Genomic DNA, 15,524 nt, shown 5'->3' on the forward strand with positions numbered 1-15,524 from the left:
CTCGCTCTCTCTCTCTCTCTCTCTCTCTCTCTCTCTCTCTCTCAGACTTTAACTAACTGACCCGTACCTGTTTTAATATGACCTGGTAAAGTGTGTGGTGTGTGTGTGTGTGTGTGTGTGTGTGTGTGTGTGTGTGTGTGTGTGTGTGTGTGTGTGTGTGTGTGTGTGTGTGTGTGTGTGTGTGTGCGTGTGTGTGTGTGTCAGTAGTTATAAGACCACAGTATGTGTCCAAATGAGATTAAGTACCTGATAAGAGAGTGCTTTATGACCCTCATAAACCTTAGCCCCGCCTCCAAATCCCTTTGATGTGGCACCTGTCACTCTGACATCTGACCTTTGACCCTCTTATCTTTTATGACTTGTATGTTTAGTGTTTTATTTCCTCCTCATAAAGGATGTTGCTCAATAGGGGGTGATAAGACTTTATTGCCCCTTTGATGTGAAACCTGTTAAGAGTGTCTTAGTAGTATATATAGTAAATATGCGGATACAACCCGTTTTCGTCCTCGTGGGGCACCAGCCGGAGTGTCTTAGTAGGTCATTATTTGTGAATGATAAAACCAGATATAGTTCATGCTGATAGTATGACTTGTTTAGCTGTTTTTTATTGTTGTATAGCCCCTCATAAGGATATTGCTCAATAGGGGGTGATAAGACTATGACCCCTTTGATGTTTTCACCTGTTGTAGTGTCCCCCTAGGAAGCTATTATAGTCATTGATGATAGTATGACTTGTTTCGGTCACCTGTTGGGGTTGGAATGCCCTCTATAAGGTAATGTTCTTTAATAAGGGGTAAATATTACTTAGTGACTCTTTTATGGTAATATAAGGTCATATGACATTTAAGTGGGTCTTTTGAAGTTGTATAGGTAGGTAATAATAATTTGATCCTTTGGTGTTAATATGGGGTTAAAAATGTAATCTTTGCTAGTTTATTTAAAAAGAAGAAATAATTTATCCCCCTTCTTTTTTTTCTTCCTCCACCCATAATGTCCCTCCCACCCTGCACCTACATCAGAGCCCTAACCCTCACACACACACACACACACACACACACACACGCACGCACGCACACGCACACACACACACACACACACACACCACACACACACACACACACACACACACACACACACACAACACACACACACACACACACAACCCAATGTTATATGTTGTTAGAAAACACTCGTGACCACCAGAACATAAAAACACAATGTACTATTTTCACTACAATTACTATAGAGTGGTGAAGTCCCTCCCCTTCCGGTGGACCTCCATGGGACCTTATTTCGGAAAAATTATGTATTGAAGTCAATGGAGAGAGAAAGATTATCTTTCGATCCCGTTTGAATTGTGCCACGAATTACACATATGATGTTTGTCAATTTAAAAGATAATTTTGCAAGTAAAAAAAAAAAAATGTGTGGTAAAACTGTGAAGTAACACATTTGTTTGTGTGAAACGCTCAATGAACTACATCTCTGGTCAACAACACACGTCACCAAGATGGCCGTCACTACTGTCTTGTCAACAAAACGATTGACTACCCTCACTATCACCCTCTCACCCTGACCCTCACCCTGACCCTCACCCTGACCCTCACCCTCACTATCACCACAATGAAACACGTCCTGAAGAATGTCATGCAAAGCTGCCTGCCTGCCTTCCTTTGATTCTCTCTGAACTGCCTGGTCGTTTTAATGTTTAATGTCAACCATTTGTGCAGATAGCATGAAGTAGAGAAGATCGCTAGCGTTAGCGTTAGCATTTCTCCCCCGGGCTTAAATTGTGTATTATAGAATGATCACACCGGTGACAGTACTATTCAAAGGGTTCACGAAATATGACTACTACTCTTACTGTTTAACATTTTGGGTTACTTAATGTTACTTCATGTTAAGGCTGATAAAAATGACAAGGCTGTAATGCTAACTAACGTGCTAGCTACTAGCTAGCTTGATCCAGACACTCCTGGTCCTTTCATCAGACGGGAAGCGAAAGAACGAGCAAGACCCATTGCTGGTATGATAACAACCTGGTACTAAGCACACAGGCATCTTGTGAAAGTTATCTTATCTTAGCCAGCGCCATATAGATAGATTATATCTATATGGCGCTGATCTTAGCTATCTCTTAGTGGAGGAAAACAATTGTGACATCACTTACGCGACTCTGGGATTTGTAGTCTTTCTAGTTACGTATTTTTCATAGTCTTATATTTCAACAGTTTTACGACAAACTGTGACTTTTTTGACATGGAAATTATTTTTTAAGATTGACAAACATCATATGTGTAATTCATGGCACAATTCAAACGGGATCGAAAGATAAGTTTTCTCTCCCCATTGACTTCAATGCATAATTTTTCCGAAATAAGGTCCCATAGGGCGGAAGTAGATGGGCGTGACTTCGCCACTCTATTGTACTGATTACTACTATTTTCTCTCTCTGTCTCTGTCTCTGTCTATCTCTCTCTCTCTCTCTCTCTCTCTCTCTCTCTCTCTCTCTCTCTCTCTCTCTCTCTCTCTCTCTCTCTCTCTCTCTCTCTCTCTCTCTCTCTCTCTCTCTCTCTCCAGATAAGCTGTTTCAGCCCAACATCTCTGTGTCCTCCTCCATGTATGGGGTCTCCGGGGCCCAGCAGCAGGGGTTCCAGGTGTTCAGAGGCTCCACCTTCACCATCAGTTGCTCCATCCAGCCTCAGTACCCAGGAGGCTCCTTCCTGCTCAGCTCCTCCACTCACAACTACACCCAGCCAGCTGTCAATCACTCTGCCCACTTCCTGTTCCCGGCTGCAGAGCCCGCCCACCAGGGAAACTACAGCTGTGTTTATCACGTCTCTGCTTTTTCTCAGGACTTCTCCTCTGAGAGCCGTCTGCTCTCCGTCACCGTCACAGGTGAGCTGTTAGAGTTTACTGTAGGACAGAGCGTGATGCTCCCCAGGAGAACGCTGGTGAGGACTGAGTGTTTTACTGTGAGCCCTGAAGCAGTCACACCCTTACATCACATGTAGCTTTCCAGAGCAACGTACAATAAGTGCAATGAACCGTGAAGACATGAATCCAGAACACACATTCTCCAGTCAGCTGTACTTTACATTGGAGTATTGCCATGAGTACTGAGTGTTTAACAGATACAGCTAGCAGCTTCTCCCTACAGTCCTACTGTCTGGTATGAACAGGGAAAAGGGTTGGGGTTGAATGAAGATCTTAAGAAGATGTAGTTTATTGTAATATAACTGTAGAGAGGAGTCTCCATGCTGAAGTGGGTTCAGGTCTCTGTGTGTTTGCTGACTCTTGATGTGATTCTGTCCAGGTGTTCGATCAGATCCAAAACCTTTTATCATCCGAGCCGTCGTCCTGCCACTGATTCAGCTGCTGGTGACCATCGGCCTTTACTTCTACTGTAAGGTACGGAAACATGTTGTTGTTGTTCCACTGACTGAATGATGAGGGACTGAAACATGTTGTTGTTCCACTGACTGAATGATGAGGTACTGAAACATGTTGTTGTTCCACCACTGACTGAATGATGAGGTACTGAAACATGTTGTTGTTCCACTGACTGAATGATGAGGTACTGAAACATGTTGTTGTTCCACCACTGACTGAATGATGAGGTACTGAAACATGTTGTTGTTCCACTGACTGAATGATGAGGTACTGAAACATGTTGTTGTTCCACTGACTGAATGATGAGGTACTGAAACATGTTGTTGTTCCACTGACTGAATGATAAGGGACTGAAACATGTTGTTGTTCCACTGACTGAATGATGAGGTACTGAAACATGTTGTTGTTCCACTGACTGAATGATGAGGTACTGAAACATGTTGTTGTTCCACCACTGACTGAATGATGAGGTACTGAAACATGTTGTTGTTCCACTGACTGAATGATAAGGGACTGAAACATGTTGTTGTTCCACCACTGACTGAATGATGAGGTACTGAAACATGTTGTTGTTGTTCCACCACTGACTGAATGAAACAGTGGGTGTTTCTCAATCGCGAGTACGCTTGCTTGGTAGCACATGTCTGCCGAGCATCTTGCTTCAGAAGCGAGTCAAGAATACTTCCTGGCATTCGGAAAACGAAGAGTGTAACACGCTAGCAAGTGTGCAGGTGTGGGTCATATGAGAGGCCCCGCCTTACATCTTCCGCCACAGATTTGGGGAAATTGGTCCGTGCGCAAAGCATTGTGGGGATTTTAAGACCGCGGAGTCTACTCATGTGCAGCCTCGATATTTCTCCAAACGGAGTACGCCGGGCTCGGTAGATTTCCAAGTATGCTGGAGATTGGAACAGTACTTTGGCGGCACTCGATGACGTAGTATGCTTGAAGTAGTGGCTCTGAAGCAGCTTTACTCGAGATTGAGAAACACCCAGTGTGTGTTATTGAACAGGAGTGATGCAGGAAGTCTCACTGTGTGCTGTCATGTCTCTCCAGGCCACCAGGGGGCGGAGGCCGAGCCGACAGGAGGACATTGAGCTGGATTATGATGACCTGGGTGTTCCTGCTGAAGAGGAAGGAGCTCAGGGAGCAGAGTAGCAGCTCCAAGGAGCTCCTCTCACACACATGGGTTTATCAGCTCTTAGAGCTTTTATCCAACGTTAGAAAATATAGCTTTCACTCTGAAAGTCACCAGCAATGTGTGAGTGCCTCATGTTTCCTGACTTCCTGTCAGCTCCAAGCCCATTGGTTCCCACTGAAGATGAAGATCTTTAAAACACATCTCAAGTTAGTTTTATTATGAAAAGTCAATGCAGTCGGTGCAGTTTGAAACCACAGACACACCAACCCAGGCCGCTCAGGAACTAAGTTGGCCAATTAATGCCATATATTAATGTTCAAATATCCTCTAGAAACAGTGTTACAATACCCAGTGTTTGAATCTAATGTAGTGATTCCTGAGATAACAGGAGGAACGCGTTACAGCGCCACCTAGTGTTGGATTTGTAGACCTCGAGCACAACAAGTTTTTTTTTTATATTCAATCAACAAATAAGAAAAAGTACAGTTTTTAAAATGTTACGTTTTTCACAACAATTCATCTGATCAGCGAGATAGGATATTTGATCCCCTTGTGGGTCACATGGGTCATTTCAGCAGCAGGACCAGATTTAGCTGATCAATATACAAATAGGAATTGATCAAAAGTAAATAGTCCAAACACTTCTTATTTCAAAACAATGCTGATGTTTTATTGAAAAATGTGATTTCAGAAGAATGTAGCTTGATTTTGGTCTGAAGAGATTGTTTGTAAAAAAAAAGAAGCTTTTCCGAGAAATCCGATTATATTTGTAATTTGCCAAAATGTATAAAATTGTAACTTTTCTTTAATGTTCTTATTTCACATATACTGAGCTCAGTTTGTAATCATTTTCAATCATTCAGGATTTTTCTTACGTTATATCATTTCTTATGGTATTGTCTGTATGTTGTAGTAATTTAGCTGTTTTGAAGAACTCCACCGATTGGAGAGCATTCCCAAATTCATAAGATATTAAATACTAACATGTTGTAATTAAAAATGTACATAATTTTGTAGAAGTGTCCTTTTTAAAAGGTAATGTGCTTTGTTATGTGATCAAGATGTGCTTGTTTTTGTATTATTGAGGATTGAACTTATTTCACAAGATGATCAATAATATGTAATCATTACTTTTTGGACTTTTATGAAACATTTTAATTTCTTTAGAATTTCACTTTTTTCAAAGAATTCAGATTATTTTTGTGATTTAGGATTTTCCCAAATTCAGGAGACTAATTATTTCGTACTTAAAATGTTAACATTGTCCGTAAACAAGTGTTGTGATTTTGGAACCGAGAAATGTTTTTGCTTCATAAGAATTTTGATTGATTTTGTTGTTTTTTGCATTTCTGAAGAATTTAGCTTTCGCCAATTAAGGTTTTTAGATGTGGCTTTTTTTAACAAATGTTGTATTTGAAGATTTCTCATGATTTTGCTTAAATCTTGCATCACAAATTCTACTTGATTCTATAATGAAGAGTTTTGACCGATTTGGTTTCCATGAGATTACGATGAAGCAAATCGTCTTAAATTCTGAACACAGCAGAATCCTCCAGAAACCATGACGATGTTCAACATCACTGTAATAAATGCTGTCATTTGCTATGTACCAAAAAAATAATAAAACTTCTTTAATAATCCATGAAACTCTGAGAGTGAGCTGATTTCAAAAGTGTTTCTCCTGGTTGGGAAATGATGTGTTTGCTTTGTTTCTGTGTGAGAACTATTTATCTCTCAATATTGTCTGTAAAAAACGTGGTGAAAGTGATTCTTTCAGTGAGACAACAGAGCAAGCTTCTACAGTTGCACTACGTTTTAATAACAGTTAAATATTATTTTGATAATAAAATACATTGATGTTATGAGATGTTAAGACCAGTACAGGACATTCACTAAGAAACTACTTTTATTGTGAAGTCAGCTGATCGGATGCCCCTATTTCCACATCTACACTCCATCAGCTGATTATTTCTATTTTGAATCTCTATTTCTTTATGAGCTTCATAACATGTACCTTGTACCGCAGAGTTTGCAACGCAAATAAATGGGGCCAATCTTCAGTCAGATGTGAATGTGTAATCTAACATTTTCAGTAAGAATAATGGACAAAAGGAGTGCAAATACAAATTCAATTTATTGAAATCTGAACCAAAAGTTAATCAAACATGTTTTAAATAAAAAGCACATATGGACAGAAGGTGTAAACCTATTAAATGTATAAGTAAACACATTTAGTCAAATAAAGTGACAGACTAGGCCTGATCAGGTGGTATCAGCTATGCATGGGCTCCTCCATCAGGCCTGGTCCTCCTCGCTGAGGAAAGACCCTCAGTCCTCTCCAAACCAACAGACTGGACGTCCATCACACGGAGGTTTCTCCCTGAAGTCTCTGCAGCTCTCTGGACACCACGCTGTCTCAATCCGTCCACACTGAATATGAGAGGGGAAAAATGAAAATAATAAATGCTTTAGACAATAAGAAATATAAAGTTGACTGTTGAGTTGCTCAGTTTTTTTAGATTGTCAATACTATTACTGTATAACTAATATCCCAGGTTAAGAGGCACCTTCAAATAAAGATTGGTCTTTAAATACATTTTGTCTTTTGAATTGTTTGTCTAAAGTCAAGGATCTAGAACTGGTACTTATAGTTTTAATGATACAGTCTGGTTATAATGCTGTTTGGAGGAAGCCTCACAGGTAAGAGCACTAACTAGCTACCATCACATGTACCTTAGCTTGACTTAAATGTATTAAACGTATAATTAAGTGATAGCAAAATATAAATAACTAATGTCATGCAAACATATTAATATTTGCTTGATTCCAGTGTTGCATTTAGCATACAAACGTTAAAGGTGGGGTAGGTAAGTTTGAGAAACCGGCTCGAGATACACTTTTTGTTATATTCCATGGAATGCTCTTAACATCCCGATAGCAATGAATATCTGAAGTGCTTTGACAAAAAATCCATAAAAAACTTTCATCTGTGGAAGCTGTAGTACTGTAAAAAGCACAACCAATCATTTTAGGTAGGAATACTCTGTTACAGTAAAAGTAGAAGTACTCAGATCTTGTACTTGAGTAAAAGTAAAAGTACTCAGGTATTGTACTCTAGTAGAAGTCGAAGTACTCAGATCTTGTACTTGAGTAAAAGTAGAAGTACTCAGATCTTGTACTTGAGTAAAAGTAGAAGTACCAGAGTGTAGGAATACTCTGTTTCAGTAAAAGTACTGCATTCAAAATGTTCCTCAAGTAAAAGTAGAAAAGTATTCTCATCAAAATATAGTGAAAGTAGCGACAGTAAAAGTAGTCATTGTGCAGATTGGTCCATTTCAGAATAATATATATGATATGTTTTATAATGATTGATCATGAAAGTGTTCTCAAAGCTGGTAAAGGTGCAGCTAGTTTGAATGACTTTGTATACTGCAGGGTAGCTTGTGGATTTACTCCAGGTGGAACTAAAGTCTGATTTAACACTTGATCATATTTCAGAATATGTTAATCAGTTCTAAAAATCATTCCAAAATGTTTGAACGACATTAAAGAAAATGTGTTTTAATATTTCAGCTCCAAAGACTAAGCAGTACTCGACACAAACACACGGGGGCGCTGTCGATTTGCTTTTTTTGTACAGTTAATTTCAGAGGTGTAAAGTAACTAAGTACATTTACTCAAGTACTGTGCTTTAGTATAATGTAGTTACTTGTACTTTAATTTCTTGCTACTTCATACTTCTACTCCACTACAGTTCAGAGGTAAATGGTTTACTTTTACAGACAAAAACGAATAGTACTCACAAAATCACAGAGAAAGAAACACAAGAAGAAGAAGGCTCAAACTGACCACAAAGTGTCACCAAAAACCACAGATAGACACAAAACTGCTACAAGGTGCCATCTCACCATAAAAGGCACTTAATACTACAAATAGAAACACAAAATACTACAAAAAGACACTAAATACTACAACGAGACACTTAATGACTACAAACAGACAAAAACAAATGCAAGTACACACAAAGAGACACTAATATACTAGAAAGAGACACGACTAATATACTACCAAAAGACACTAAATGACTCCAAAGAGACCCTAATTTACTTCAAACAGACAAACCAATACAAGTCCACACAAAGAGACTCTAAATCACTATTAATAATGACATTTTATTTAAACGATGTCTTAGTTTCGACCATATTTCGCGACTGTAGGTAAATCGCGCCGTGTCCGACAGCCCGTGAACGCACCGCCGCGGCGCTACTTCCGGTGAGTGGAGCTCAGTCAGCTGTCACTGGATCTGAAGCACAGAAACAAACAGGACGTGAAATGTCGAGTTTTAACGAAAAGTTCAGTTCCTACACGATGAGCCAACTCAACGAAGTCCTGGAGGACGACGAGAAGCTCAGCGACATGGTGCAGGACATGGAGGAGGTTCGTGTTTCATCTCTCTTTGTTGGGTCTCTCGCACACACACACACACACGCAAACACACACACGCAAACACACACACACACACACACACACACACACACGCACACACACACACACACATGCACACACGGAAATGGCTGCTTCGGTTTACATTGAGGGTGAGATTAACTGAGAGGATGTGTGTGATGAGAGAAATGTAACATGTGTGAGACATCGTTCACCTTGGGACGATACAAAGACACACTATGAAGAGATACTACATTACTATAAAAGAGACAGCAATTGAATACAAAGAGACAAAACCAGAGACTAATAATCACAAATCTGCTACAACAAGGTGTACAATTACCACAAATAGAGACAACATGATTCAAACAGTCACTAAATACGACAAAGAAACACTAAATTACAAAAAAATACACAAAATACTACCAATAGACAGTTAATTACTACGAACAGACGCCAACATACTGCAAAAAGACACTACATTAGTTCAAACAGACACAAAATTACCACAAATAGACACTAAACACTACAAATAGACACTAAACACTACAAATAGACACTTAGTTACTACAAAGAGACACGCATTGAATACAAAGACTCAAAACCAGACACTGATAATCCAAATCTGCTACAAGAAGGTGTTCAATTACCACGAATAGACACAAAATGATACAAACAGTCACTAAATACGACAAAGAAACACTAAATTACAAGAAAAATACACTTAATACTACCAAAAGACAGTCAATTACTTTAAAGAGACACCAAATTACTACATAGAGACATTAAATACTACAAAGAGACACACATTGAATACAAAGACTCAAAACCAGACACTGATAATCCAAATCTGCTACAAGAAGGTGTTCAATTACCATGAATAACACACATATATATATATATATATATATATATATATATATATATATATATATCATTCCAATAACTTGTATATAGACTCATACTGCACTATTCCACATCATAACTTTATTTCATTTTTATAACTATTATTATTTTTGTATTGCTCATGCTCTTATTGTTATTATGTTATGTTATTATGTTGCATTGTTGGAGAAGCCTGTGACATAAGATTTTCAACTGCATAATTACTCTGTAGCTATGTCAGATTGACAATAAAGAACCTTGAACCTTGAACCTTGAATAGAGACTAAATTATACAAACAGTCACTAAATACGACAAAGAATCTCAAAATTACAAGAAAAATACACTTAACACTACCAAAAGACAGTTAATTACCACAAAAAGACACTCAGTTACTACCAAAAGACACTCAGTTACTACACATAGACATTAAATGCTACAAAGAGACACTAAATTACTACAAAGACACACTTATGGTGCATTTCCAATACAGGGCCTCGCTCGGCCTCACTCGGTATGGCTAGGCCTCGTTAGGACTGGCTCACTTTATGCTGCATTTCCATTACAGTTTAGGAACTGGGGTAGTATCTATAGTAACGCAGTGTAGGCGGAGCCGTGACGTCATCTTCAATGAGAACCCCAGAAAAACAACACAGCCGTTAGCTGTTAGCACTCAGAGCTCACAGCTCCTCATATCTGTTCAGAAACTGGACAAAAGTTAAACAAGTACAAACCACAGACTGCCTGTGTCATGGCGAATACAGTCGCTGCTTTATTTATGTCTGTAGGCCGTTGTTGTGAGTGTGGACGGTCGGAGCATATACTGCGTTAGCTTAGCCGATCTCCATTTAGAAAACACGCATTTTAAAAGGTTTTTCGCCTGCCGTCTGTCTGCAGACTTGTCAAAGCATTAATTCATGGTTTTTACTAACCGGTATCAGTATGTTGTTACTTCATCATTTTGAAACGTGTATTACAATTAAATCACGGTCAAATATGTCCATCTTGTTGTAGTTGTAGCCCCCTTGCCTCTCACTAGTTTAACATATTCAGCCCGACTCAGCCTGGTTGTTGGCCCGGAAAGAACCTCGATTTTATGGGGCCAGAAAAACGGTGAAATAGTACCCGCTAGCCGGTACTACGCCAAGTGGAAACGCAACCAAAAACGGGCCGGGCTCGGCACACTTAAAGCGAGCTCCGGCTGTAGTGGAAATGCGCCATAAATGACTACAAAGACACACTAGATGACTACATATAGACACTTACTACCAAAAGACACTAAAGTACTCTTAAAAAGACAATCATTTACTACAAACAGTCAAAAATGAATACAGATAATCACAAAATCACAGATAAATAAACTCAAGAAGGCTCAAACTGACCACAAAGTGACACTAAATTACTAAAACGATATTCAAAATGATTACACAGAAATGAAACACGATGACACAGGATGTCACACAGAGGCACCTCATGAATACTAAAGCTTGTTTTTATTCAGTATTTCTGTCTTTACAAAACTGCTTTTAAATGGCTTTATGAATGCTGGGTCATTTTGAGAAAGTATTGACATTGTAAGCTTTGGCCTAAATTCAACCTCACGATAAACTCAAATGAAGAGCGTAGAGCGAGGAAAACATAACTTAACTCTGTTATCTGTAAATATGAATTATTAACCAGGAATCACAAGTATTACTCGTGTGTTTATAACTACAGTGATGTCTCATCCATTGCTGCTTAATAAAGACACATTATTATATATTCACACAAAAAGACACTAAATACTACAAAAAAACACAAATTTACTACAAAAATACACTAAATACAAAAAAACACAAATTTACTACAAAAAGACACGAAATACTACAAAAAAACACATTTACTACAAAAAAACACTAAATACTACAAAAAAACACATTTACTACAAAAAAACACAAATTTAATTTAATTCCGAGGCACACGTTCATATGATCATTATAGTTATAAAAAAAATAAGAAAATAAATGAAAAACAGGTTTGAAATACTATATGACAGAAAAACAAGAATAAAGTTTAAAATGGTGATTTGTAAAATATCCATAAAGAAAAAGTAAATCTGTTTACAGTTCTGTTTCATATGGTGTTGAGAGAGGTATCCATAGATCTCTTCATGTTGCTCTCAAAGTGCACAAGTTCAACTGTAGCGCGCGGTACCTTAATGGGGAATCCTAAATGTTTGAGCACCCTCTATGAAACGTCAAGCTACGCCACAGCACCCCCAAAATAAATCTCTGGCGCCGCCACTGAGCCTGCAACCCCGTTCTGAAGAAGTCTGCAGTGCAACACAGGCTCATTGCAGACACTGATGATAAGACACACTTTGCCAAATATCAGCATTTTCTTTCTTTTCATTTGTTTGCACAGATTGCAAAGTGGCAAAGTATTATAACTTATTGTTCTAGCAAAGGGATTGCACAATTGTATTATGTATTTATTTTTTTGAGCACACAGACTTATGGAGCATTGTTTTATTATCACTGTTCAAGCAAAGTGATTTTTATTAAAGGAATGCTCACGTTCATATTTTGTTGTATTTTAATAAATGTTAAAGTGGACCTATCATGCTATATTTGAATAATATAGTGTAGGACCATACCTATATAAGGCATATTTATACTTTTCTTTTTTCAAAATACCAAACAGATCATGCATTTTAGCCATGCCTCATTTTGCTCAATTTGACATTTTTTAGCTCTGTTTTAGCAAGGGCAGATTCAGTGAGAACAGCACCATCTACTGGCCTGGCATATGTACTACAGCGTCTCCAGCGCTTTCGAACGGCAATGGCCGTGGCTGTCTCCTCCTGATTGGTGGAGTTGGCCCAATAGCCGTAGCGCCACCGTCCTGACGTCAGGACAGTGTTCAAATCTGGATCAGTTTTTATCAGATCCGTTGCAGCCCCTTTTTTAGAGATTTGGGTATGGAGGAAAATAGAGAGGGTTGTGTTTTCTGACACTTGGTGAGTTCCCTGGAACACCGGGGACACATATTCATGGGGGGGGGGGGACTTTTTTTTTCCTTTCAAATGGGGGGTCTGACAGAAAAAGTTTGAGAACCACTGCCCTAACCCGTGATGTTGTTCGTGTATGATCCCTCTTTCATTTAAAAACCAAGTTATGTTTTAAGCATGAAAGCTGCAGGCCTCTAGCTGTCAACGGTTCAAACTGTGATCACCAGTTCAATACATTTGACAAATTCGACTTGGTTTCTATAATTATTTTAACATGTATTTATTTAAAAAAATTCAAAAAATGTTTTTTCTCTTTGAAAACATTTTTCCCCCAAAAATGTTTTCTATAGGATATGTACATTTCGGTTAATCGGTTAACCGTTTTTTTGGGGGTCGAATATACATTTGCTTTCAAATTCCCATCCCTAATTTAAACCTTTATTAACTAACAGTATAGTTACTAGGAGTAATCAGTCTTTAAGGCAGTTTAACAACACCTCTATTCCACATGACACTTGTTTACTTGTTCATATTTTTACTTTTATGTCTGTGAAATCCAAAGGCCAATGAAATAGGGCCGTATCTCCATATATCTGAGGCAGTTTACAACATTAATTGACATTTGAATGGCCTTCCTCAAGTAGCCCAGGGACTTTCCACTGAATGTGTCCCCGCTCAGAAGTCTCTCCTTGTCCTGATAAGCTGCTGATAAGCTTCAGTGTTTCCAGAGTCCCAGCCATCGTCCTGTTAAAGGGTTTAATATTAGTCATATCGAGAGGAAATGCTATCGTGTGTGCAAACTAGGGATGGGAATTTGAAAGCAAATGTATATTCGAATATTCGACCCCCAAAAAAATGGTTAACCAATCAACCGAAATGTACATACCCTATAAAAAAGAAAAGAAATGTGGGACATTTTATTTTATTTTGAAAAATAAATAAATAAATGCATGTTCAAATAAGTATTGAAACCAAGTCGAATTTGTCAGATGTATTGAACTGGTGATCACAGTTTGAACAGTTGACAGCTATAGGCCTACAGCTTTCATGCTTAAAACATAACTTGGTTTTTAAATGAAAGAGGGATCATCCACGAACAACAGAACGGGTTAGGGTAACGTAACCCTATCACAACAGAGATCAACCTGTAGCAGGGCCTATGCACAGAATGCAGCTATTCAATACTCATTCTTGTTTAAGAATATGAGCATGTCTACTCAGGGGAGAGGCGGGTGCGGAGGCGATTCACAATCAGGCCATCTGTAGAGAAGACCCTCTCAGCTGGAATGTGGGCATAAGATGAGGTTTGAGTCTGCGTGATCTGCGTGTAGGGAGGGGCAGCAGCCATAGCATTAGCTAGAACTAGATCTGATGGATTTGGACATAAACGCGAGTGAAGTATAACCAGACGCGAGAGAGAGAGAGAGATCAGCACCTGCAGCTCTGCCCGCTGTGAGGGGCCGGTGAGCGGAGCAAAACACACCTTTAGACCTAACACATTTAGCTATGGCACTGACGTACATTGAATTATTCCATACCTGAATAATTTTGAATATTCGATTAATCGTTCCCATCCCTAGTGCAAACATCCCTGAAGAGTCGAGCCACCTACAAAGAGACACTACATGACTACAAAGAGACACTAAATGACTACAAAGAGACACTACATGACTACAAAGAGACACTACATGACTACAAAGAGACACTAGATGACTACAAAGAGACACTACATGACTACAAAGAGACACTAGATGACTACAAAGAGACACTACATGACTACAAGAGACACTACTACAAAGAGACACTACATGACTACAAAGAGACACTACATGACTACCAAGAGAGACACTACTACAAAGAGACACTACTACAAGAGCACTACATGACTACAAAGAGACACTACATGACTACAAAGAGACACTACTACAAAGAGACACTACCTGACTACAACGAGGACCACTACATGACTACAAAGAGACACTACTACTACAAGAGAGCCTACAAAAGAGACACTACATGACTACAAAGAGACACTACATGACTACAAAGAGACACTACTACAAAGAGACACTACATACTACAAAGAGACACTACATGACTACAAAGAGACACTACATGACTACAAAGAGACACTAGATGACTACAAAGAGACACTACATGACTACAAAGAGACACTACTACAAAGAGACACTACATACTACAAAGAGACACTACATGACTACAAAGAGACACTACATGACTACAAAGAGACACTACATACTACAAAGAGACACTACATACTACAAAGAGACACTACATACTACAAAGAGACACTACATGACTACAAAGAGACACTACTACAAAGAGACACTAGATGACTACAAAGAGACACTACATGACTACAAAGAGACACTACATGACTACAAAGAGACACATACTAACAAAGAGGACACTACATACTACAAAGAGACACTACATACTACAAAGAGACACTACAATGACTACAAAGAGACACTACATGACTACAAAGAGACACTACTATCAAAGAAGGCCCACTAAAGAAGACCCACTACATACTACAAAGAGACACTACATACTACAAAGAGACACTACATGACTACAAAGAGACACTACATGACTACAAAGAGACACTACACTGACTACAAAGAGACAACTACATACTACAAAGAGACACT

At 38.8% G+C, this 15,524-nt stretch overlaps 2 protein-coding genes across 2 annotated transcripts in view; both read left to right on the top strand.

Annotated features, from left to right (window-relative positions):
• Positions 1-5,150, top strand: part of LOC117489105 (immunoglobulin superfamily member 1-like) — an 18,783-nt gene extending 13,633 nt beyond the window's left edge. Inside the window, exons 2-3 of the mRNA XM_034138346.1 lie at positions 2,581-2,898; positions 4,450-5,150. Of these exons, the coding sequence (XP_033994237.1) occupies positions 2,581-2,898; positions 4,450-4,490 (359 nt within the window). The 3' untranslated portion in view covers positions 4,491-5,150. The remainder of the gene's footprint in view (positions 1-2,580; positions 2,899-4,449) is intronic.
• Positions 5,151-8,796: 3,646 nt separating this feature from the next.
• Positions 8,797-15,524, top strand: part of vps37ba (VPS37B subunit of ESCRT-I a) — a 36,223-nt gene continuing 29,495 nt past the window's right edge. The window contains exon 1 of the mRNA XM_034138314.1: positions 8,797-8,971. Coding sequence (XP_033994205.1) covers positions 8,867-8,971 — 105 coding nt within the window. The 5' untranslated portion in view covers positions 8,797-8,866. The remainder of the gene's footprint in view (positions 8,972-15,524) is intronic.

This window comes from Trematomus bernacchii, unplaced genomic scaffold (assembly GCF_902827165.1).
Source record: "Trematomus bernacchii unplaced genomic scaffold, fTreBer1.1, whole genome shotgun sequence".
Classification (NCBI taxonomy): domain Eukaryota; kingdom Metazoa; phylum Chordata; class Actinopteri; order Perciformes; family Nototheniidae; genus Trematomus; species Trematomus bernacchii.